General features: G+C 45.1%; 1 protein-coding gene across 1 annotated transcript in view; it reads left to right on the forward strand.

Annotated features, from left to right (window-relative positions):
- Positions 1-1,528: 1,528 nt before the first annotated feature.
- The window catches only part of Syt9 (synaptotagmin 9), a 200,332-nt gene continuing 179,572 nt past the window's right edge, over positions 1,529-22,288 (forward strand). Inside the window, exon 1 of the mRNA XM_045146317.1 lies at positions 1,529-1,673. Coding sequence (XP_045002252.1) covers positions 1,529-1,673 — 145 coding nt within the window. The remainder of the gene's footprint in view (positions 1,674-22,288) is intronic.

Consider the following 22,288-nt stretch of genomic DNA (forward strand, 5'->3'; position numbering starts at 1 on the left):
TCCAACAGAATAGTCTAGAAAAGTTATAAGAACTCTTATAGCCTAAACTTGGCTCAGAACTCTACTTCCACATACCCTGCTGATTAAAGTCAATCAGAAGAGATCGTATTCAAGCAAAAAAGAAATAAAATCTTCATGTTGTCCTTGTCATCATTGTCTGAGACCAGGTCTCATGTAATCCAGGCTGGCTTCAAACTGGTTAAGTATCCAGGGTGACCTTGAACTTCTCATTTTCTTGCCTCCACTTCCCCTGTGCAGTAAAGCCTGTAGAAACACTGATGCCATATGTCAGAAAGGAACTGAAAGCATTAAGTTCAGTTAAGTAATGACTTAAGAGAGAGAACAAAGTTACCCATCCCCCACCTATGAACTTGGGGCAACTGACACTTTTCTGAGTCTGCTATTTCAGTGTCCGAATGGGTATGACAGTTACAGAGATGTTTAGGACTATCTAGAGAATGAAATGAGATTATCCAAAAGGCCATGGCCCAGTGTCTGGCACACATACGAAAGAGCTCAATACTTCGTGGTTATTTCTAGGCATACTGCCTGGAAGGCGGAAGAGATGGGTCGATGAGAGTTGGCTGAAGTCCTTCCAAACATCCAAAATTCTGGGATACTCTCCCTTGGGTGCTGGGACCTTCAAAGCTCCAGATGAATCCCAGCGTCATTCCCAGTAGTAGGACATTTCACCCCAGCTCTGCGGAGAGCCTCCACCTTCAAATCACCACAGGGATAGGAATTCGTCTTTTGTTGCCAAAATCGTGGTCCCAGACCTCGCGTTTGGGCGCCTGGCATCCTTAGGCCCACGGTTTCCGCCCAGACCAGCGCTTTCCAAGTTCGAAGAAGGCACGGGGTTCTTCGCGGGTGTGGTCCACCTTGCAGCCTTGGCGCCACGCACCCAAGAACACGCCTGGGATCCAGGCGGGGAGAGAGGCGGGAGGGAAGCTCGGTTTGGGGCGGCGAGCGCGTCCGGAGCGCGCACCCGCTCACCTTCTCCCGGCCTGGGCGCGGCCGTCCGCTCGGAGCGCGGGGTCCCCGGGGGAGTCCGCGCTCGGCCAGAGGCTGGCGAGCGCCCTCCGCCCCACGTTCCTCGCTGACCCGCCCGCAGGCAGGCAGGCAGGCGGACAGGGGCCCCCGCGATCCCAGCCCGCGGCGCGCACTCCTGACCCGGCACCGCCCCCGGCGGCCGCGAGTAGCGGGCGGAGCGCGGGGAGAGGCGCGCGGGGCTGTGCGGCGCCGCCTCTCATCGGCGCCGGCGGGGAGGGACGAGAGGGGCCGCGCGGGAGTCGGAGCCCGCCCGGGAGCGGCCGGCTGGCGGGGGAGCTGCATGCAACCGGTGGGAGATCGGGCCGGCTGGGGCTGCTGCGGCTGGGGCTGCGGCGCGGGCTCGGACCCTTCCACGGAGGCGAGGCGCAGGCGGCGGCGGCGAGCGCGGACCGCCCGGAGGCGGCGGCTCTGAGCTGGCAGGCGGAGGGCTGTCTCCCGCGCCCGCCTGCCCGGCGCGGTCCGAGGATGCGGGGGGGCGATGCCCGGGGCCAGGGACGCGCTCTGTCACCAGGCGCTGCAGCTGCTGGCCGAGCTCTGTGCCCGCGGGGCCCTGGAGCACGACAGCTGCCAAGATTTCATCTACCACCTGCGGGACCGCGCCAGACCCCGGCTCCGCGACCCAGGTGAGTGCGCCGCCGCCTTGCACGACCGATGGGCCCTGGAATGGGACTTGGGGCCGCCCCAGGCAGGGCCTGAGACACAAGAGTGACGCGGACTGGCCAGAGCGCAGGAGATGACCACCGAGCCCTTCCCGAGAGGGTTCAAGAAGCGGCGCACGGTGGCCTCCGGCAGGACTGGGCGGGGAGCCGGGCGGAGGCGGCTGCGCCGAGGCCGAGTCCCCGTGGGCAGGAGCGGGGCTGGAGGAACCACGCCCGCCACCTGCGCCCCGGTTCCGGGACTCCCGGGGGCTCCTCGCTACGCTCTCCGCTTCCCCCGCTCGCTGTGCGCCCCGGAACCTGCGGAGAGGCCGCGGAGGCCTGGTTGGGGGCGGCTGCGACGGGGAGCGGAGAGCCGGGAAAGTCTGGGAAGTTGGGAGTTGGAGACGGGCTCCTGGCTACCGAATCCCACCGGGCGCTGCACACCCGAGCTTCCCAGTTTCTTTCCTCGCTCAGGAGCGAGAAGGGCGGGAGGAGACCCAGCGCTGGGCCGAAGGCCAAGAGAGACCCGGGTCCTGGACAGCATGGCCTGACCCGGCTCCCCGTGGGTCTCCAGGCGCGGAGGCGGTCAGGCCTGGGCTCCAGCTCGACCCGCTGCTGCCTGTTGGACACACTGGGGTGGGTGGGCTCGGCGGTCACGGCTCGTGCAACCCGACCATTGTTCCTAAGCGAAAGTTGAGAAGCTCCTAACTTTAGAAAGTTCATTTATTTTGGCGTTTGACCAATTAAGGTCGGAGGAGGGAATTTAGTGGAGTGATTTGCTTTCCACAAGGGCCCTGGGTCGCCCACGTCTTCTCATCCATGGCTGGTCACTGGGAGATAGGTACCTTTCATGTGTTTCCTTGAGCTGCTTCTAACCTGGAGGAAATCATTTTTCTTGAATAGTCTCCCAATTTAAGTGCTAATTTAAGTGCTATAAACTAAAATAATCAAAAGCATATCTATCGTGGTTGGGTTGTTAAAAATGGGCCTTTCCTTTGATTTCCTGTGTGTAAACATTGCCATGAGCTATTGCTGTACAAAGTATTCAGTACCTGTTTTCTCATTTTAAGTTTTTTCATTATGTAAAACTACATTTACCCAAAGAATAAAGTAGAGAATTCTTTGCTCCTAAAAAGATTCACACAACCTGACTTGAATAACATAACTTTGAAGGAAACTGATAAAAGTTTATATTAGATTTCCTATGCTCCAAAGGTTTTATTTTTTCATTGCTTGTGGTTTACTTCAAAGGGGAGAATTAAGTTGAGAAGTACTGATTGCACTGTTTTCCTGAGAGGTTTAGGTGTCAGCCTGGGTTTGCCTCCCAGCTGTATTAGAATGTGCTTTGTAGACCACAGATGTGAATGGGGGTGTCTCCCCTCACCAACAGAAGCCCCAGAAAGGCATCCCAGGTGTGGGATGTTCTGTCCTTAATAGCAGAACCCCAAAGCAAATGATAGTGCTGAAACCTCTCACTCTCTTGCCTGCCTCTGTGCCCCAAGGCTTCATCCCAGACAAGCTGCCCTCTGGCTTTACAAGAGAAGGTGGATGGGCCTGTTCCTGAATCGAATATTTAACAGGTCCATGTATTTTTGGCCAGTGCTCTGCCTGCGTCTTCTAATCCAGGGTTTGGTTTCCATGTTCTCAGGTCCTGTGAGCCCTGGCACTGACTCACAAGGAACTCTCCTGTAGTTACTGTAGATGAGAGACTTTGCTGCTTTCTGAGCTCCAGAAGGCAGCACTCTGCTTTCTTAAAGTAGGGCGTATGATTTTGAGGAAACTCCTGCCCCTCTGGCTCTTTGGTTTCGGTCAGGAAATAGCCTGCTCACGAGGCAAGCATGGGACCCTGCATGTACAAGGCCGGAGGACGTGAGGCCAGCAGTGATTTATATCCAAGGTGCATCCTCTTTCAGGACACTTCTTGTTAGGCCAAATCCCTTCCATGTTCCTCCTTGGTAGCCTTGCTCACCTTTAATTTTTACATCACACACATTCAGATCCATCTCTACCAGGAGGTTTGTCCAAAGCAAATGTGCCCTTAATCTCTGAGCCCTAAAAAACTAGTAGGTTGAAAACAAAGCTGAATGGCATCGCATGTGAATGGCATCCTTGCTGCTGTGTGCCTTGACCTGGAACAACCATGTGAAGCTGCCCAGTGTTCCTAGGGAGGCCTGGAAGTGGGTAACTTCCTTCCCTGTAAAGGAATCCACCTGAATGTCACGCCCCAGCTTTCTCTGCCTGCTGTCTGCTCATGGCCACCCCACAGTGGCTGTTGATGACAAGCTCCGGTAAGAATTTTAGTTACAGGAGGAGGAAAACTCATGTAATTCCCAGCCGAGTGACTCTGCATTTAGAATGTTTGTTTCTTGTTGCAAAGATGGGACAGGCCGGGCTATGCTGGAGGCAGCAGAAAGTACACGTGAAAAAGGTCCTGAGGCCAGAGCATCACTGCTCTGGTTCAAGGAACAGGGTCTGCAAGGGTGGCTAGAGTGATAAGAAATGTGGTCAAGGGTTAGAGACCCAGAGCAGGTCATATGGAGTTTTGTGTGCATTTAGGACTTTGGCTTTTACTTGGGATGAATTATGAAATCATTAGAATTTGTTAGGTGAAAAGGTAACAATGTGTAACACCACATGGAGAAAATACTGTAGGATAACAAGGGTAAAGCCAGAGAAATGTATGAACAATCCATTTCAGAAATGAGATGATGGGACATAACTTCTTCATGAACCATCCTGATATTGCCACTAATACTGATTGACAGGGTGAGAAGGATGAAATGAGATGAGAGTAAATCTGAGGCCTTTTGACCTATGCAACTCCATTTCATGAGCAGAAAGTTTTAGGAAGAGGCTAGGCTTCGAGTGGCAAGGTTTCTGTTTTGTTTTGTGTGTAACTTTTTGTGCATATTGAGTGTGTGGGGTCTCTTTGATTGCCATAGTGTCTCACAGTTGAGCATCTTTAACGTCACCCGCGGCCTGACTCTTAGTTTTCACTGGAGATTTCACTGTCTGGAGGCTAACTGGTTGAAGAGGAGCATTCACTGTTAGAACATTTCCCCGTGTATGGAACGGAAAGCTCTATGAAGCTTGTACTCACTGGTGTGGGTAATAACTTTTGCATTCAACAAGAATGAGTCTTGACCCTCTTCTCCATCCTACATTTGTGGCTGCCCTCATGTTTTTCACATTTGGAAGAGAAAAGAATGATACTTTTAACATTCCTCCTTTATTTATTTGCAAGGAGAGAGAGAGAGAGGAAGGGAGGGAAGGAGGGAGAAAGAGAGGAAGGGAGGGAGGGAGGGAGAGAGAATGGGCTGCTAGGGCCTCTTGCCTCTAAAAGTGAACTCCAGATACATGTGTCACTTTGTGCATCTGACTTTTCGCGGGTACTTAGAATTTGAACCAGGGGCTGGCAGACTTAGCAAGCAAGCACCTTTAACAATGGAGCCATCTCCCCAGCCCAGAGTTCCTAGTTTTAAATATATCTTGCCATGCTCCCTGTAAATCTTTTCTCTGTTGAGTGCCAACTATATCTACGCCAATCACTTGTTTAAAATCTCGTGTGTGTGTTGCGGGCGTGTGTACGGGTATGGTATGTTCATGTGAAAGTGCATATTTCACAGTGTGCCCATGAACAGCTTTCAGGTGTTGGTCCTCGCCTTGCACCTCATTTGAGGCTGGGTATTTCTCTCTTGTTCTTGCTGTCGTCCACTGCTGCGCTTCCCAGAAGCGTCTTGGGTAATCTGTCTCCACGCATTTCCTAGTCAGCATGCTGGGGTGACAGAAGCTCCACTGCTTCTGGCTTTTTATGTAGGGCCTGGGGATTGGACGTGGGTACTCAAGCTTGAGAAGCAGACAGTTTATCCACTGAGCCATCTCCCCAGCCACTGTGGCAAACACTGTATGTAGGTCATTTCACTTGGTCTTCCCAAGTCTTCTAAGACGTGGCTGCTCAAAGCACTTTTCACGTGCCAGCAATACTAGGAGCTCATCAGATTTTCAGGATCCCAGGCCCACTCCAGACTTAGGAGAGACATGCGCATGTTAAAGTTCAAGCATAACCAAAGGCTGCGATGTAGCTCAGTTGGTACTGTGTTTGCCTATCATGCACAAAGCACTGCATAAAACACACATCTGTAATTGCTGCTTAGGGAGGTAGAAGGCTCAGAAGTTCAAGGTCATCTTCAGGTACATAGGAAGTTCAAGGCTTGTGGGGACTACATGAGACACTGTTTCACAAAATAACAACAACAGCAACAAAAAGGAGCACAGCCAAAATAATGACTATATATGGCTAAAGTGAAGTCATGCTTTTCATTTAAGGAAAGAGTTGGGCCTAAGTCAAATTACAGTTTCATCACGGAGGATAATCAAGGCCAGCCTGTACTATATGAGACCTTGTCTCAGCCCAACACAAAATTGCCCTGCACAGTGATGGCTTCCAAGATCAACAGTTCCCTCACAGAGAATTTTCTATGCAAGTCAGGTTGTGACTTCATTCAGACAGCAGAAATCCAGGCTGGAGAGATGGTGTAGCAGTTAAGCATTTGCCTGTGAAGTCTAAGGACCCCCATTCGAGGCTCGATTCCCCAGGACCCACGTAGGCTGGATGCACAAGGTGGTGCATGTATCTGGAGCTTTGCAGTTGTTGGAGGCCCTGGCTTTCCCAGTCTCTCCCCTCTCTCTCTCCCTCTTTCTCTCTCTGTCTGTTGCTCTCAAATAAATAAGTAAAAATAAACAAAAAATTTTAAAAAAAGAAAGCAGAAATCCCCTTAGGCAGTCATGTCACTCAGTTGCCCCCCAGTATCTGAGGGATATGGACTGGGAATCCTCCTGATGTGAACATCTGAGGGTGCTCAGCCTTTTACGCAAACCTGTGCGCACCCTCGCTTGTGCTTGAAGTCATCTTTTGATCACTGTAGTATCCAGCCACATGAATGCCATATCACTAGTTGTTAAAACTGTATGATATAGGAAATAATAGAAATAAAAAAAGTCTCTATGTGTTCAGTACAAACACATTTTCCCACATATTTTTGATCTGAAGTTGTTTAAATTCATGGGTGTGCAACCCTTCAATACAGACTTTCCTCAGAACTTAGAAATGATCGTTGATAACAGTTTCCTAAATATGTTCATAGCACCATCCTTAGGCCTCCTTTGTCCATTCTTAACTTCAGAGTGAAGTTAATCCCCAGAAATGGGTTAAATTGTGTGTAGTTAGAGAGATTCACTTTAGTAATTTGGTTATGAATTCTGTTATGCGGGAATTAGCTTTCCAGCATCATATTCTGGAGATTTTCCACATGCTTCCAAGGTTTGTACCCAAGGTCTAGAATGTGGTCACCAACTCAGACATACAAGGACCCTTATGCCATTTCATCGGTGACTCTTTCCAGATAAGCCTACTCCATTCTGGAAGGACCCCCACCCCATGTTTTTCAACTTGGGCTGCACGTTAGAAATACCCAAGAGCTCTGACAAAGAAAAGAGAATCTTCACTAATGCCACCTTGTGTTGAAGTGCAGTGAAATATTAGGACATGTACATGTAAAATAATAATTAAATATAATTTCTAAAGGAAATTCTTCAAATAGTCATGATTAAATATCAGCAGTACTCAGTTTTTCCAAGATTGTCAAAGATAATCGGTCTTAAAACACTGAGTTTTTATGCGTAGTTATTAGGGTGGTTATATACAAAGGGGTTAAAAATTTAAAAATTAATGTTAATTGCAATTAGGAAACAGTCTTCTAAGGAATGGGTGACATATTGGATGTATAATATGTAAAGATCTGATTTGCATTTACTTCAGTGACATTTTAGGGCTTCTTCATAAATATTTTATTTAAACAAGTGTGTTTTGATCTCTGTGGGATTCCTCTACATGGACCAGTGAGTGGTTTAGTCATGAGGTAATTATCAAGAGAGAAAAACAAAAGCAAATTTTGGTATGGGCATCACAGGCAGCCTGTGGCCAGCTGCCTCTTTCAGAATAAACAATCAAAGGCACAAAGTTTTTGATGTGGGTTAGGCTGTCACGGGAGCATTGAGCTGACAACTAAGGGAACTCACCCTGCAGCTCCCTCTTCTGTGTGGTGCCCAGGTGCTGGATGTGGCCACCAGGAAAGGATCCTGGCACTTCAGTATGAGGGGGCATGTATGATTTTCCATAGGTTGGCCTAGAAGAAAGATACAGTTGTTTATTCACTAACTGACTTGAGTGATTAACAAGTTCAGAGGCCAACATATACAGAGGGGTGGACAGAGGGGTGGCGCTTAGTGAGATTCCCAAACAGGACCAGCAGTTTCATTGTTAAGTGTGGAGTATGGATTTCTGCTTTCTGAATGAAGTCACAACTTGAATTGTATAGACAATTTCTCTGTGACAGAATTGTTGATTTAGGAAGCCATCACTGTGCAGGGCAATATTATTTTTGGTTGAGACAGGGTTTCATAGAGCCAAGGAAAGCCTCATACTTCCTTGGTTATCCTCCGTGACGCAATTGCAAGCAAGCATAGGCATACCAGGGCCTCTAGCCACTACAAACAAACTCCAGATGTATCCATGAGCATTTGGCATACATAAGTTCTGGGGAGTCAAACCTAGGTCTTTAGGCTTCTCAGGCAAGCACCTTAACTGCTAAGCCATCTCTCCAGCCCTGTTCATGCAGTTATTTATTTATTGTGTTTTTTGAAGTAGGAAGGATCTCACTCTAGCCCAAGCTGACCTGGTATTCACTATGTAGTCTCAGGCTGTCCTTGAACTCATGACGATCCACCACCCTCTTTTCCTGAGTCCTGGGATTAAAGGTGTGCTCCACCATGTCCAGTTCATGCATTTTAACACATAGCTTTTATTACAATAACTGAGGGTTAAACCCAGGGCACCATGTATGCCAAAACATGTCAGTGTACCAAATGAACTGTATTTCTAGGCTTTCTTTTTCTGAGGCAGGACTTTGCTTTGTATAGCCCAGGCTAGCCTCAAAAAAATCACTATGTAGCCCAGGCTGCCTCAAACTTGATCCTTATGCTTCATCCTTCCCAGAGCTTTGTGATTACTGGTATGCATTACCACACCTGGCCTACCTAAAAAAGCTATATATTGACATTTGTCTAACTATACCTAAAAGGGAAAAATGACCACTCAGGGAACCAGAATGCCAAAGTGAAGTAAGCAAGGACTGTGGAGTCAGAACTGGATCCTGTGCTCTCTAGCTTAGTGACTTTGAGCAAAAGATTTCACTCCACACTGTTCATGGATAAAGTGAGAGTGGCCAGTTCCTGCAGGAAAAGTTCTCAAGTAACTGCTTGATAAGTAGCTACTGGTGGCAGTGGTCTCATCTGCACATGTTTCCTTTCCAGGGTGGGTCCTGGTGGTCTCACATTTTTTTTTTTACCTGCATGTGGTCTTTTGTAGGCCACATCTCTCTTCTAATCTCTTGTGAGAATAGCACATTATCACTTTATTAGCTGCTTATCCCTGAGAAAGTTATTTAACCCCCATGTCCATTTATTTAATCTCACCAATAAAATTGGTATTAGTATCTGGGTTACTAGTATCCAGATAGAATAGAGGATAGCAGTTCAATTTGTGTTTCAGATAGACACCGCTGATACTGCGTCAGCCACATGTACATAATGCACTTACCTGCTGCTTGTCTGAAATTCAAATGGAGCTGCACATCTGATGTTTACACTTGACAAAGTTGGCAGCCCCATTATCAAGTCATACTGTATATCATGCTGAGCACACAGTAAACACCACACATTATTACTAGGATTATTGTCCAATTGTCATTGTTACTGTTGTGATTACTGTGTGTGTCAAAGAACGAATATAACTTTTTCTATTTAGTCTTCTTTGGGGGTAGTCTACCCACTAATTTATTTTTCTGTCTTTTTTAATTTTAGGTGGTTTTTTTTTTGAGGCACACATACGCCAGGCTGGCCTCAAACGCATTCTGTAGCCCAGACTAGCCTTGAACATGGGGCTACCTTCTTGAAAGCTGGGATTGTACAAACGAGTCATGCCCACTGGTGCTCAAAGTTTTCTCTAATGTAAATAACAATTGATACCTACAGTCTCTTGCTTCCTTTTGGGAAAAATTTTAAAATTGAAGCTATCAATAATGAGCTGAATTTGAGTTTTAGTAGGTCTGTGTCGGTCCTGTTACCATGTCAGCAGCAAATCCACCATCAGTTGCCAGTACAACTGAAACAAAGGGCTGCTGATTGACAGGGTTGGAGCAGCTACCTAGTTGTTTCAATCTGTCGCATTGTTGGTGGAAATGAATATTTTCAATATGTTAATTCTACTTACAATTTCTCCTAGGAGAATTTTCTGTTTATTCTTTCCACTGTGCCAGTTCATTTTTTGAAAATTTTTTATGTTTTCCTTACCAATTTGCATTAGTTAAAATGTAAATATCCTATCAAATTAGTTCATAGAAGGAGCACTGTGCAATAAATTAACTCACGTTGTCTGACTCCAGTCAACCCATGGACTGGACTGCCTTTTGAATTTTCAGGGATGAATTCATAAATAAATATTCATTGTACACTTTTTAAGGGGAAGGTTTTGAATCAGGGTCTCATGTAGCCCAGGCTGACCTCATATTTGCTATGCAGATGAGGATGTCTTTAAACTCTTTGTTCTCCTGACTCATGGTGCAAAGTACTGCCTTTATAATAAATATGAAGGATCAAAAGATGGTTCAGTGGTTAAGGTACTTGCCTACAATGCCTAACAACCCAGGTTCAATTCCCTAGTACCCACATAAAAGTGGTGCATGCATCTGAAGTTTGTTTTCAGTGGCTAAAGGTCCTGGTGTACCCATTCATATTCCCCTTCTCTCCCCCCCCCCTTGAAAATATAGAAAATATTTAAAAAAACAGAATTATGAGGGCTAGAGAGATGGCTTAGTGGTCAAAGTACTTGCCTGCAAAGCCAAAGAACCCAGTCTGATTCCTCAGGGCTCATGTAAGTCAGATGCACAAGGTGGCGCATGCGTCTGGAGTTTGTTAGCAGCGGCCGAAGGCCCTAGCATGCCCTCTCTCTTTCTCTCTCTCTCTCTCTATCTCTCTCTCAAATAAATAAATAATAAACATTTTAAAAGAGAAATATTCAAGAATTATATAATTAATGAGTAATTTTTCTTTATTATTTATTGCCCACCTGATTCTACCCTTCCCTTATGCAACTTTTATGTTAGGCACTCTGATTGGATCAATTTTTTCTAATTAAAATTAAGCTAAATTCAAAAGCATTCACTGAGTGTCTCTGAAGTACCATGCACTAGGTTAGACATGAGTAATTCAAAGATACATTAGACAAGCTTATGCCCCTATGGAATTGAGATAAAATAATAATTGCAATTAATAAAATACAGGCAGGAAGAGATATGTACTGGATACAGCTTAGTAAAGGAGGGGAGAAGTAATTAGCTGACTTGAGTGGATCCACAGCTTCCTAGAGAAGCTATGCTGCGATGGAGCAATTTGCCTAGAACGTGTGGGTGGGGGATGGGCATTCTAGGAAATTACAAAGGCCATGAGCCAGGAGAAAATGGCCCTAGGTAAGTGTTAAGTGCAGTGTATTCTGGGAATGTTGAGAGACCACTGTAGGAAATGCTGGTCAATAATGGAAGTTCATGGAAGCCTGGGCGGGGTCTGCCATGGAACTCCATGTGGGCCCTTGTCAGAGTCCATGATGGCTCTGACAGTTTCTGATAAACCCAAGGGGTCCATTCTCACAAAGGAGAGCGGAAGATGGGCAGGTGGGGGGAGTTCTTGAGTGCAACTTACTGGGTCTTCCTTCCTCCCTTTGGGGCAGTGATACTGTTCTTATCCAAGATAAGGTCCTGGAAAATAAAAAATCATCCACTCACTGACTCCGTTTTAGATCCCTACTCATGTTACCCTGAAACTCAAGTATAATTGTCCTACGTAGTTGTGAAAACTGCCTTTAGCAAGTTCAGACATCTGGTTCAAACATCTGGGCTCCAGATATAATTTCCAACAATGCCAACAGTGACATCTTGCTTCCTTGCCTGGTTATTCAATAATGGAAAAGCAATGTGTTCAGTTGCCTTGCAGTTGCCTCATCTGTGGGCACACATGGTCTGTTTTCTCTGGAGTCAGAAGCTCAGGGAAAGTCATCATGGGAGGCTTACCCAGTGCCCACCATGCCGTGCTGTGGAGATGGTTCTGGTTTCAGCATATACAGGCCACTAAGTAACAGGCACAGTTAAAAAAAATTGGTGCGTATTTATGTGTGTGTGTGTGTGTGTGTGTGTGTGTGTGTGTGTGTGTATAATGTGTTCAGACTTGTGTGCAGATGCTTTTGGCCCATACTAAGCCTGAGCTGCAATTTGTTCAGTCGAACTGGCTGATCAAGGAGCCCCACTGCTTCTGCTATCTCTGCTCCCCACAGGACTGGAGTTACAAACACACATGGCCACACCCAGATTCTGCAGGGGTTCTGGGCATCTAACTCAGGCCAACTCAGGCCCTCGTGCTTGAACAGCAAGCACTTTTACCCACTCATCTCCACAGTTCTTTAAAACAGTTGAACTGGATGCTCTTAGGAGGGTTACATACTATCTTCTTTTCATGTCTACCCTCTCAGCATATACTTTGCTTGCCTCTGTTGGCATATAGCAAGCTGTTGGAGACATCCTAGTTTGAATAAGCATGGTACTACAGAATGACTGAGAGCTTTAATCTGCAATCTGAGGGCCAGAGAGACAACTTAGTGCCGTGCCGCACAAGTGTGAATGCCTGGATCTGGATCCCCGGGGCCACCCAAAAGCTGAACACTGTAGCTGGTGTCCGTAGTCCCAGCTTGTTCATGGCAAGATGGGAGGTGGAAACAGGAGGATTTCCTGGAAACTTACAGATGGACTAGCCTGGCAAACACTGGGAGAGTCCCTACTTCAAAACAAGGTGGGGGCTGGAAAGCTGGTTTAGTGGTTAATTTGTTGGCAAAACCAAAGGGTCCAGGTTCAATTCCCCAGGACCCACACACATAAACCAGACACACAAGGGGGCACATGTGTTTTGGAGTTTGTTTGCAGAGGCTAGTGGTCCTGGCACACCTATCCTCTGTCTCTCTTTCTCTTAAAATAAATAAATAATCTTCAAAAATAACTTTTAATAACAAGGTAGAAGGTGAGAACAGACATTTGAGTTTGTCCTGTAACTCCACTTGAAAAAATGTGCACTTACACACACACCTCCACAAAAAAAAAACAAAAAAACAAAAATAAAGGTAATACTGAGGTGAAAAGATTTACCTCTATTTTCTGTTTTTTTTTTTAAATTTTTATTTATTTATTTGAGAGCGATAGACACAGAGAGAAAGACAGAGAGAGGGAGAGAGAGAGAATGGGCGCGCCAGGGCTTCCAGCCTCTGCAAACGAACTCCAGACGCGTGCGCCCCCTTGTGTATCTGGCTAACGTGGGACCTGGGGAACCGAGCCTTGAACTGGGGTCCTTAGGCTTCACAGGCAAGCGCTTAACCACTAAGCCATCTCTCCAGCCCTATTTTCTGTTTTTGAGACAAGGTCTAATGCTGTAACCCAGGCTGGCTTATAGCTATGTAACCCAGGATGGCCTCAAACTTATTTCAGTTCCCCTGCTGTGGCCTCCTGAGAAGCTGCCATGCTCAGTTAAGATTCACCTCTTAGCTTTTTCTGGAGACAGGATGAAAATTGATTGTACAGGTTATAATTGAGGATGCTATTTATTTCTTCCTCATTTGCTCACTGGGCATCTACTGGGTACCAGGCTCTGTTCTAGGTGCAGCCATGTGTTACCAATGGGGATATAGTCTGAGGAATGCATCAGAAGGGAACTTCACTGTCATGCAAGCATCCGGTGTCCTCACTCAAATCCAGGCAGTACAAGTCAGTGCCTCAGCATGGCTCTTCATACAGTGAAGATGCGAGAAATTTTCGCTCTATTTTAATCTTATGGTGTCATCACATAGGGCGTCCTTTGTTAACTAAAATGTCATTGAGCAATACATGACTGTGCAATGCCTAGATGCCTAAGGTGTTATACATATGTATATGTAGTTGTGCACAAACAAAATAAAAAGCTTGCCCTCGTGGAACTTACATGCTAGAGGGGGAAAATAACTGTAGATTAATTAATTGCTTATGTTAAGCAATAATATGCGCTCAGCAAAGGAATAAAGCATGGAAAAAGGATAAGGCATCACTTAGGACTTGCCTCTTAGTCAAGGTCAGAAGAAGATGAGGAGCAAGGCAGTTCTTGAGGCAGGAGCATGCCTGGCATTTTCATATATTAGCCAGAGACCATTGGGATTTTAGTGAATTATAGTGAAATAGACAAGGAGAAGAACAGCAGTGGGTGAGGCCAGAGAGGTGATGGCAGACTGATTATAGCACACAGGAGCCATTGTTCAAAATGTGACTGGGGACATAGCTCAGTTGGTAGTCTGCTTGCCTAGTGTGCATGAGATCTGTATAAGTTGGGTGTAGTAGTATGTGCTTATAAGCCTAGCCCTCCAGGGATACGGGCAGGCAGATCAGGAGTCCAAGGTCATCCTGGCTATAAAGCAAGTTTGAGGCAATGTATAAGAACATGTCTCAAAAACAGAATAGGGCTTTAGTAGAGTAAGCTAAGAAGCTGGGAGGAAGTTGCAAGCAGAGCGGCTAAGCATCTGGGAAGAGAAAGGATGACCCTGACAGTGCAGAGGAAACACTGTCCAAGTATGTGGCCCACACCTGTGATCCCAGCACACAGGAGGGTCAGGAAGATTGGGAGCTCAAGGCCAGCCAGGGCTACCTAGATTCTGTCTCGGGCTGTAGAGGGTGAGTATAAACCCAAGGAGAACACTTTTGAGGCCATGATGAGGCTATAAGTGATGGATGATGGTGGCTGGGTTCAGAGTGGCAGGAGCGGAGGTAGTGAGAAGCGTCTGTGGGCAGGTCGTGAACATTCAGACCACAGGACTTACAGAGGGGCAAAGGAAGCGAGAAAAGCAGACACACAGCGAGTTAGGCCTCAGGGAGATGTGGAACCACCACGGAGACAGGAAAGAACCGAAAGTTGAGTGGAGGTGTGAGGAGCAGCAGTGTGGTGAACGTGTTCCTGTGGGGAGGGAATGATTCTCGGCATGAAATGCAGCTGAAGGCCAAGTGAGATGAGGGCCAAGAACTTAGCAATGTGGAGGTTCACTGGTGACCCTGACCTCAATGGTTCTAGAGGAAAGCAGAGCTGGGGAAAGCCTGACTAGTTTTCAAAAGACAAAGATGAAATAACAGAGAGAAGAATATGGTGGAGAGATAGATCCATGGTTTGAAAGTACTGCGGCACAAACCTAACAGCCAGAGTTCAGATTCCCAGAACCCACGTAAAGCCAGATACAAGTGATGCAAGTTTGTAACCCCAGTGCCGCAACGGGAGGCACTCAGGGGAACCCCATATCTTACAGGCCAGCTAGCCTGGTGTTTACTGCAGCAAAACAGGAACTACCCTGTCTCACAAAAGGTGGATGACCTTCACACATGGGTCTTAGCACACACATGCCCCTGTTTATACACAGAGAAGAAAAATAAAATCAGAGGCAACCTTTGTGAAGGGAAAGGAGGGAAGAAAATGACTCAAAAGATGGCTTTCCAGAAAAGAGATTTGTTTGTGTGCTAGAAAGAGGGGGAAATGATGCAGGTGATGAACTGCTAGAGGCACATGCAGAGGGGAAAGTTGTTTTTTTGAGGGGGTCGAGGTAGGGTCTCACTCTAGCCCAGGCTGACCTGGAATTCATTATGGAGTCTCAGGGTGGCCTCGAACTCACAGAAACCTCCTACCTATGCCTCCTGAGTGCTGGGATTAAAGGCGTGCGCCACCACATCTGGCGAGGGGAAAGTTTTTCAATAACCCACTCATGGTCCAGGAGTAAAGGCAGAATGCATAGGCACAGGTGGACAGATGTGGGTAGAGAATCCATAGACTCTGTCTTCTGATGGTCCTTCTGGTCTGCAGAGGAGGCAACAAGGGTAACTTTTGAGAGGAAGGAAGGGTCAGAAGTGGCAGAGGTCTGAAAACAGGACATCCTGATGATTGGAGAAGGGGAGAGGAGATGAGGGACTGGGGTGCGGTGATCTGGTGAGACGAAGGGCTTTCATGCAGCTGGTGCTCATAGCTTTCAATTGGGATCTATCCACATAGGTGTGGTTTTCTCTCCTACCACGTGTGGTCGTGTTTGTGCAGGCAAAGAATCAGGAGATACTTGTGTTTAAACTGGAGTCGTGTGTACGTATAACAGTGAAAGAGAGGCAAAAGTGTTGAGGGTGTAGCACAAAGTGATTAGAGGGACTGGAGTTTCAGCGGAATAAGAGAAAAGTGGACACGTAAGAGAATGACGGACAGTGAGAAGATGGTAGGACCAGGAGAGCGCAGGCCCGGGAGAGGGTGACTCAGGAACGCGGGGGAGGGGGCGGAGGGGGAAGGTCAGAGCAAGGTGACTGGAGGAGCTTCCGGTGCTGCTGTGCCCTGCCAGTGCCCTGCAGCCGCTCTCCAAATAGGAGGGAGAGCAAACGACCAAAGGAGGAGGGGCTCTAGAGCTGAAGGGCCAGGGTTTTAGAAGTGTTATCACTACATGGGTATCGAATTAACCAGAAATTGTGATGAAAGTCGTTTGCAGTGAGTGCCAGTAAACCACAAATGGACTGTTCCAGGAATAGGGAAAGAGAGCTGCCGAATGATGGACCTCTGCTAAAAGGATGGGCAGGGTGGTGAGTTGGTACAGTCTTGACTTATAGGAGAGTCGACGTTCAGGAATTTTAGGAAAGACATCAGCAGGTTAATTTTCATCAGGCAGAAGTGTTGAAGGGCCATGTTAACACAATCCATTCCTTAAAAATATTTAAGAGCAAAGCTGTATACTGATACGAAATAGAGGGACTTGATTCCTGTTTCTGGTATGTGAGGGGGAAGATGTTTCAGATTTATTAGGTTGACTACTTCAAGTCAGGTATGTTTTGTGTAAAAATGAGTTTAATTTTTAATGCAGTAAGCACAAGGTTGACTACAATAGCTAGTACAGATGTCCAGGGCAGTTGCCTGCTGGCCCATCAGGAAGAAGTTGCTGGGAATGGAGGGTGAGAACGTCACTGAATGCTAAAGCCCCTTGAAACTCAAGGGTTTTTGAAGAATGGTTCTCAATTCTGGCTGTGCATCAGAGTCAACCGGGAGACTCTGAAGACACAAGTGCCCTGCCCTAATTGGTTGTTGGAATCTTTAGGGTGGCACCTCAACTCTCTGTGCACATGAGTCACACATGCAGGCCAGTTACAAATGACATCCATTAATGACCTTCATGATTGAAATTGCTTTCTTTTGTTTATTTTTTATTTACTTATTTTAGAGTGACAGACAGACAGAGAAAGAGGCATGTAGGGAGAGAGAATGGGTGCGCCAGGGCCTCCAGCCACTACAAATGAACTCACAAATGAACTCCAGACATGTGTGCTCCCTTATGCACCTGGCTAATATGGGTCCTGGGGTATTGATCCTTGAACTGGGGTCTTTAGGCTTTACAGCCAAGTGCTTAACCACTAAGCCATCTCTCCAGCCCTGAAATTACTTTTAATAGTCTTAGTGTAAGAAACAAAATGCTCAAACCTTTTGTGTAAATTTTTTGTAAGATCTACATCAAGTCAGTTGGCAGTGACTGGTGGGGAGACTCAAAACCCATAAAAATGTTCGGAATACATGAAAGTTGAGTGCTCAGCACTAAATGACACATCTATGTCACCACTTAAAGGCTCAAGGAACACTGCATAAGAGGGGGTAGAAGAATATAAGAACCAGAGGATGGGGTGGACTGCTGTGGAATATTGTCTTCCAGGCATTACATGACTGTTGAATTCATAACTTCACAGTGACTGTTATTACCTGCAGAAGACCTGCACAGTATTTGGCCCATCAACATGCTATCATGAATGGTGAAGGAAGACATGAGGCATGTGTCCCTTATTGGGGAATTATTGGCAGTTAATGATTGCATGGGGAGGAAGAGACCTTTTCTTCACTGACATAGCTTGCATGTGCTATGAAATAACTTCCTACCCAAGCTTTTACCATGATCCTCACACAGCAGCAAAGTAGAAAAGACACCACATAAGAAGGAGAATGGGTTCAGTGGGAGAGGGAGGAGGGAAAGAGGGGGTAATGGGAGTGGATCATAATCAAAAAATATATGTGTATAAAAATTGTAAATTTTAAAATATAAGGCCAGTATATACAAACATAAAAATGTGTTTACTACACAAAATTGACAATTTTTAAACCATAGCGGAAATGATAATATTAAGTATAGCTGCTGTTGACAAGGCTAATAATACTGTAGAAAATTTAGCTTTAGGATGTAGTTATAGTATCCTAGCAATAACTTAAACCAAGCAGTTAACATGATGTTCATTTGTTCCTAATTTAGGATAACCATATGGTAAACATGGTTACAAGAACTCTAGGCCACGAGGCTAGAGAAGAACCTGGTTGCTTGATTCTTGCAGGCTGTAAATCATTTTGTAATATGTTTACATTATGTCAGAAAATTCCCTGAAACAGAGCAAGAATATGGGCGAGGTGAAGGAAGTTGCATTAGAACCACAATTAACACTGTATTCAGAAAGTAAAGCAATGCAGAGAATCCCAGGGTAAACATATATTCAGTTTTATTTTTTTTCATATCATATGCATATGAGTGGCTCTGAAGGCTTCCAGATTACTTCCAGGAGAGGGGAAAGTGGGCTTGCCTGCTCCTCTTTAATCTCCTCCACCCAGTCTGCTACTTCAGAGTCAGTGTCACTGTCATGTCCTGAATTTATAGGTCATCCTCCTTCTGGGACTTTTAAAGTACTTCATGTGTTTTACTTTAATTTTGAGGGAGTTAAATTCATCATGTTATGGAATCTATTTCAAAGAGAGAATCTACAAAGAGAACTAGAAAATTCATCCTAAACTATTCCTGTTTCCCTTCCGCATGCTGTTGCTGGAAACATTCATTGATTCTGACCCACATTGCTCCAGAGGCCATTCATGTTTGCATTACCAGAGGCTTCTCTGGGGGCAAATCTGATCCTCACAGGCTCAGTTTGAGAGGACCCACATGGCAGAGTGATAAAGATTAAAATCACAGCCTTTCCCATTACATCTTTTTGATTTTTTAATCTTTATATTGTCTTGTGCTTCCATCACGCAGTCACAGCTGCCTTCCTGTACCTTGGTCTGGGAATTGGGAACTTGAGCTGGGAAGACTCACAGAATAGGAACTCTGAAGCTTGTACTGTAAGAGGCAATGTCTTAGGGTTTGCGGCTATAGGGGAAGCTCCAGGAAAGAAGAGGGTAGCAGATGCCATTGAGAGCGTGGGACATTGTTAGAAGAGAATCAGAGTTAGCTTCACAGTACCTGATTCTTTCAGTGTTCAGAAAATAGTTTCATTAAATATATTAAAAAGTGAAAAACATTTTTCTGTGGATTTTATGTTGTCGTTATCCACCCTCTGGGAGAAGTTTTATGCTAATTGAATTAAGGTTTCTGTAGCAAACAGTGAATGTGAAACAAGTCATTACATGAAAACTACTTATGGCTAATAAATAATATAATAGGAAATGAGGAATTAGTAGCATGTACTTTTGATTAACGAAGCAATAAATATATAAAGCAGAATTTATAAAAAACTTTGCAAATTAAGAAAATAATAATTGGGAGTCTATGGTACTACACTAATAACGGCAAATAGACTAAATAAATAGAAGTAATGTATTAAGGGCTGGGGAGATGGCTCAGTTGGTAACGTGCTTGTTATGCAAGAATGAGAACCTGAGTCTGGAACCCCGGGACCCCTGTAAACCCATGGTGGTATGTGCCTATAATCTCAGCGCTGTGGTGGCAGGGACAGGACGACTCTCAGGCTTGCTGGGTGTCTAGGCTAACTGAGTCCGTGAGCTCCGGGTTCAGCAAGAGACCCTGTTTCAGAAAATAAGGTGGAAGCTGGGCATGGTGGCGCACGCCTTTATTCCCAGCACTTGGGTTGCAGAGGTAAGAGGATCATCACGAGTTCAAGGCCACCCTGAGACTACCGAGTGAATTCTAGGTCAGCCTGTGCTAGAGCGAGACCCTATCTCAAAAAAAAATTAATTAATTAATTAATTAATTAATTAATAAAATAGAAAACAAGGTAGAGAATCATTGAGGAAGACACCTGACATCAACCTCTGACCTCCACGTGTACACGTGTGCACCCACCCACATGCAAACATGCACACATATGCATTTGCACATACACATATAATCATGCAAACATATTTAAAAGAACTAATAAAGTTGAAGGTTGATTTATGTACTTACAGAGTTATCTGTCCATTAAGAGAAAACATGTTGAGGTAACATTTTTAAAATTTGATGAGCACATGGTCAGATCATATAAAAGAAACATGAACTTCAAAAGTAAAATTTGTATGGGCAGCTGGGCAAGTTGTCACACACCTATAATCCCACCACGGAGATGGCTGAGGCAGGAGGATTACTGTGAGTTTAACGCCAGCCTGGACATATAAAACCCTGTTTTAAAAACGGAAACAGAAAAACTTTATTGGTACATATGTTACATATCATGTGATTTACTCTTTTGAAGTATAAAAGTCAGTTCACTTCAGTCAATTCAGAGAGGTGTGCTAGCGACCCTGTAAATCAGTCCTGGAGAGTTTCAGTCACCCTGGAAGGAGTCCTGTTGCCCATGCTCTGCTAGCCCCCCCGCAGGAGGCTACTGCTCTCCTTTTGGTCTCCATTAGTTCAGTTCTTCTGGACATTTCATATAAATGACATCATATAATTCTGTGCTCTTTTGTGACAGGAATCTTTCACTTAGTATGTTTTTAAGCTCCAGCCATATGACTTTATCATTATTTCTTTTTATTGTAATTAGTATGCTATTATATGGAATACTTTTATTTCTTCATTTGCCAGTCTTTGAACATTCGGCTTTTTCCCCCTCCACTTTGGAATATTATTACTAATGCTGAATAGAGCACACAGGTACAAATTTTCATGTAGATGTGTTTTGTCATTTCTCTTAGCTGCAATCTAAGTAGTAGGTTTGGGGGGGGCACAAAGTAAATCTACATTTGACATTCTGATGAACTGCCAAACTGTTTCCTGAAATGGCTGCAATTTTTTATGTCCTTACCAATAGTGTATATGGATTCTCATTTCTATGTAGCCCTGTCAGCATTTGTCATTATATGTCTTTTTTTTTTTTTTTTTGCTGTTGTAGTCATTCTAGTGGGTGTGAAAAGCTATCTGATTCACAATAGCAAGTTTTCAGAGAAACAAGCATCATCTCAGGTGGTGACCTAAAAACTGTGATAAAATTTAGCATTATTCCTGATAATTACTTATGAAAGAAAAAGGCACTATCTTACTATGACAAGGATGCTGATGGAACTGCTGCTGCTGATGATAGCAGTAAGAATTAAACTATTTTTTTGTTTTATGTTTATTTATTTATTTGAAAGTGACAGACAGAGAAAGAGGCAGAGACAGAGAATGATAGAGAGACATAAAGACAGAGAAAGAGAAAGAATGGGCATGCCAGGGCCTCCAGCCACTGTAAACGAACTCTAGATGCATGTGCCCCCTTGTGCATCTGGCTAATGTGGGTCCTGGGGAATCGAGCCTCGAACCGGGGTCCTTAGGTTTCACAGGCAAGCGCTCAACCACTGAGCCATCTCTCCAGCCTGAATTATAACTATTAATAATAATGATACTTGATAGGACTTAGTGACAGGTAATGTGCATAGTAAATAGTTTAATGCAGCATTTAATAAAGTATGTTACCCATGCTTTACAGAGGAGGAATCCAACACCTCAAAGGGTTAAGTGATTTGCCTGGCTCTATACTGGCCAGTTAGTGAAGGAGCTGGAGTTTGAATCCTGGCTGCTCCAGTGTGGACTGACCTTATTCACCCCTTGTGCTTTGATGGGGACAATCTCACCTAAACTTGGCTCTCATTGTCACTTCCTAGTTCTTGTCACCTGGCCTCTTCTTTGCTCTTCTCCCTCTCGTCTGAAGCTCTACCTCCAGTTTCATCAGATGCCTGTACTTCTTATTTCCCAGAAAATAAATGAAAACAGCACAGAAACACAAAGTGGGACAGAAACAAACTAGCATAGCTATGTGGTATCTTGCAAAAGTGGCATTTCAAACTAATGGAGGAGAAAATGGGCTATTCATTTAATAGTATTGATATACTTTGCTAACTCTTTGGGGTAAATATTCCTACTACCTAAATTTTTTCTTCTTAAAATTAATGAAAAATGAAGCCACTTATTTTTCAAAGGAAAATAGTTGATAATTATTTTATAATCACAATTCTCTACACATAAAGCAAAACAATAGCAATAACCAGGTGAAACCTGGAAACAGAGTCTGGCATGGTGGCACATGCATTCTAGAGGCTGAGGCAAGAGGATCACGACTCAAGACCTGTCTCAGTCTTTCATGATAAAAATTTTGATTTCTCTTGACTTGGAGACATAGCTCAGTGGTAGGTTGCTT

The sequence above is a fragment of the Jaculus jaculus genome, chromosome 3 (assembly GCF_020740685.1).
Source record: "Jaculus jaculus isolate mJacJac1 chromosome 3, mJacJac1.mat.Y.cur, whole genome shotgun sequence".
Taxonomy (NCBI): Eukaryota; Metazoa; Chordata; class Mammalia; order Rodentia; family Dipodidae; genus Jaculus; species Jaculus jaculus.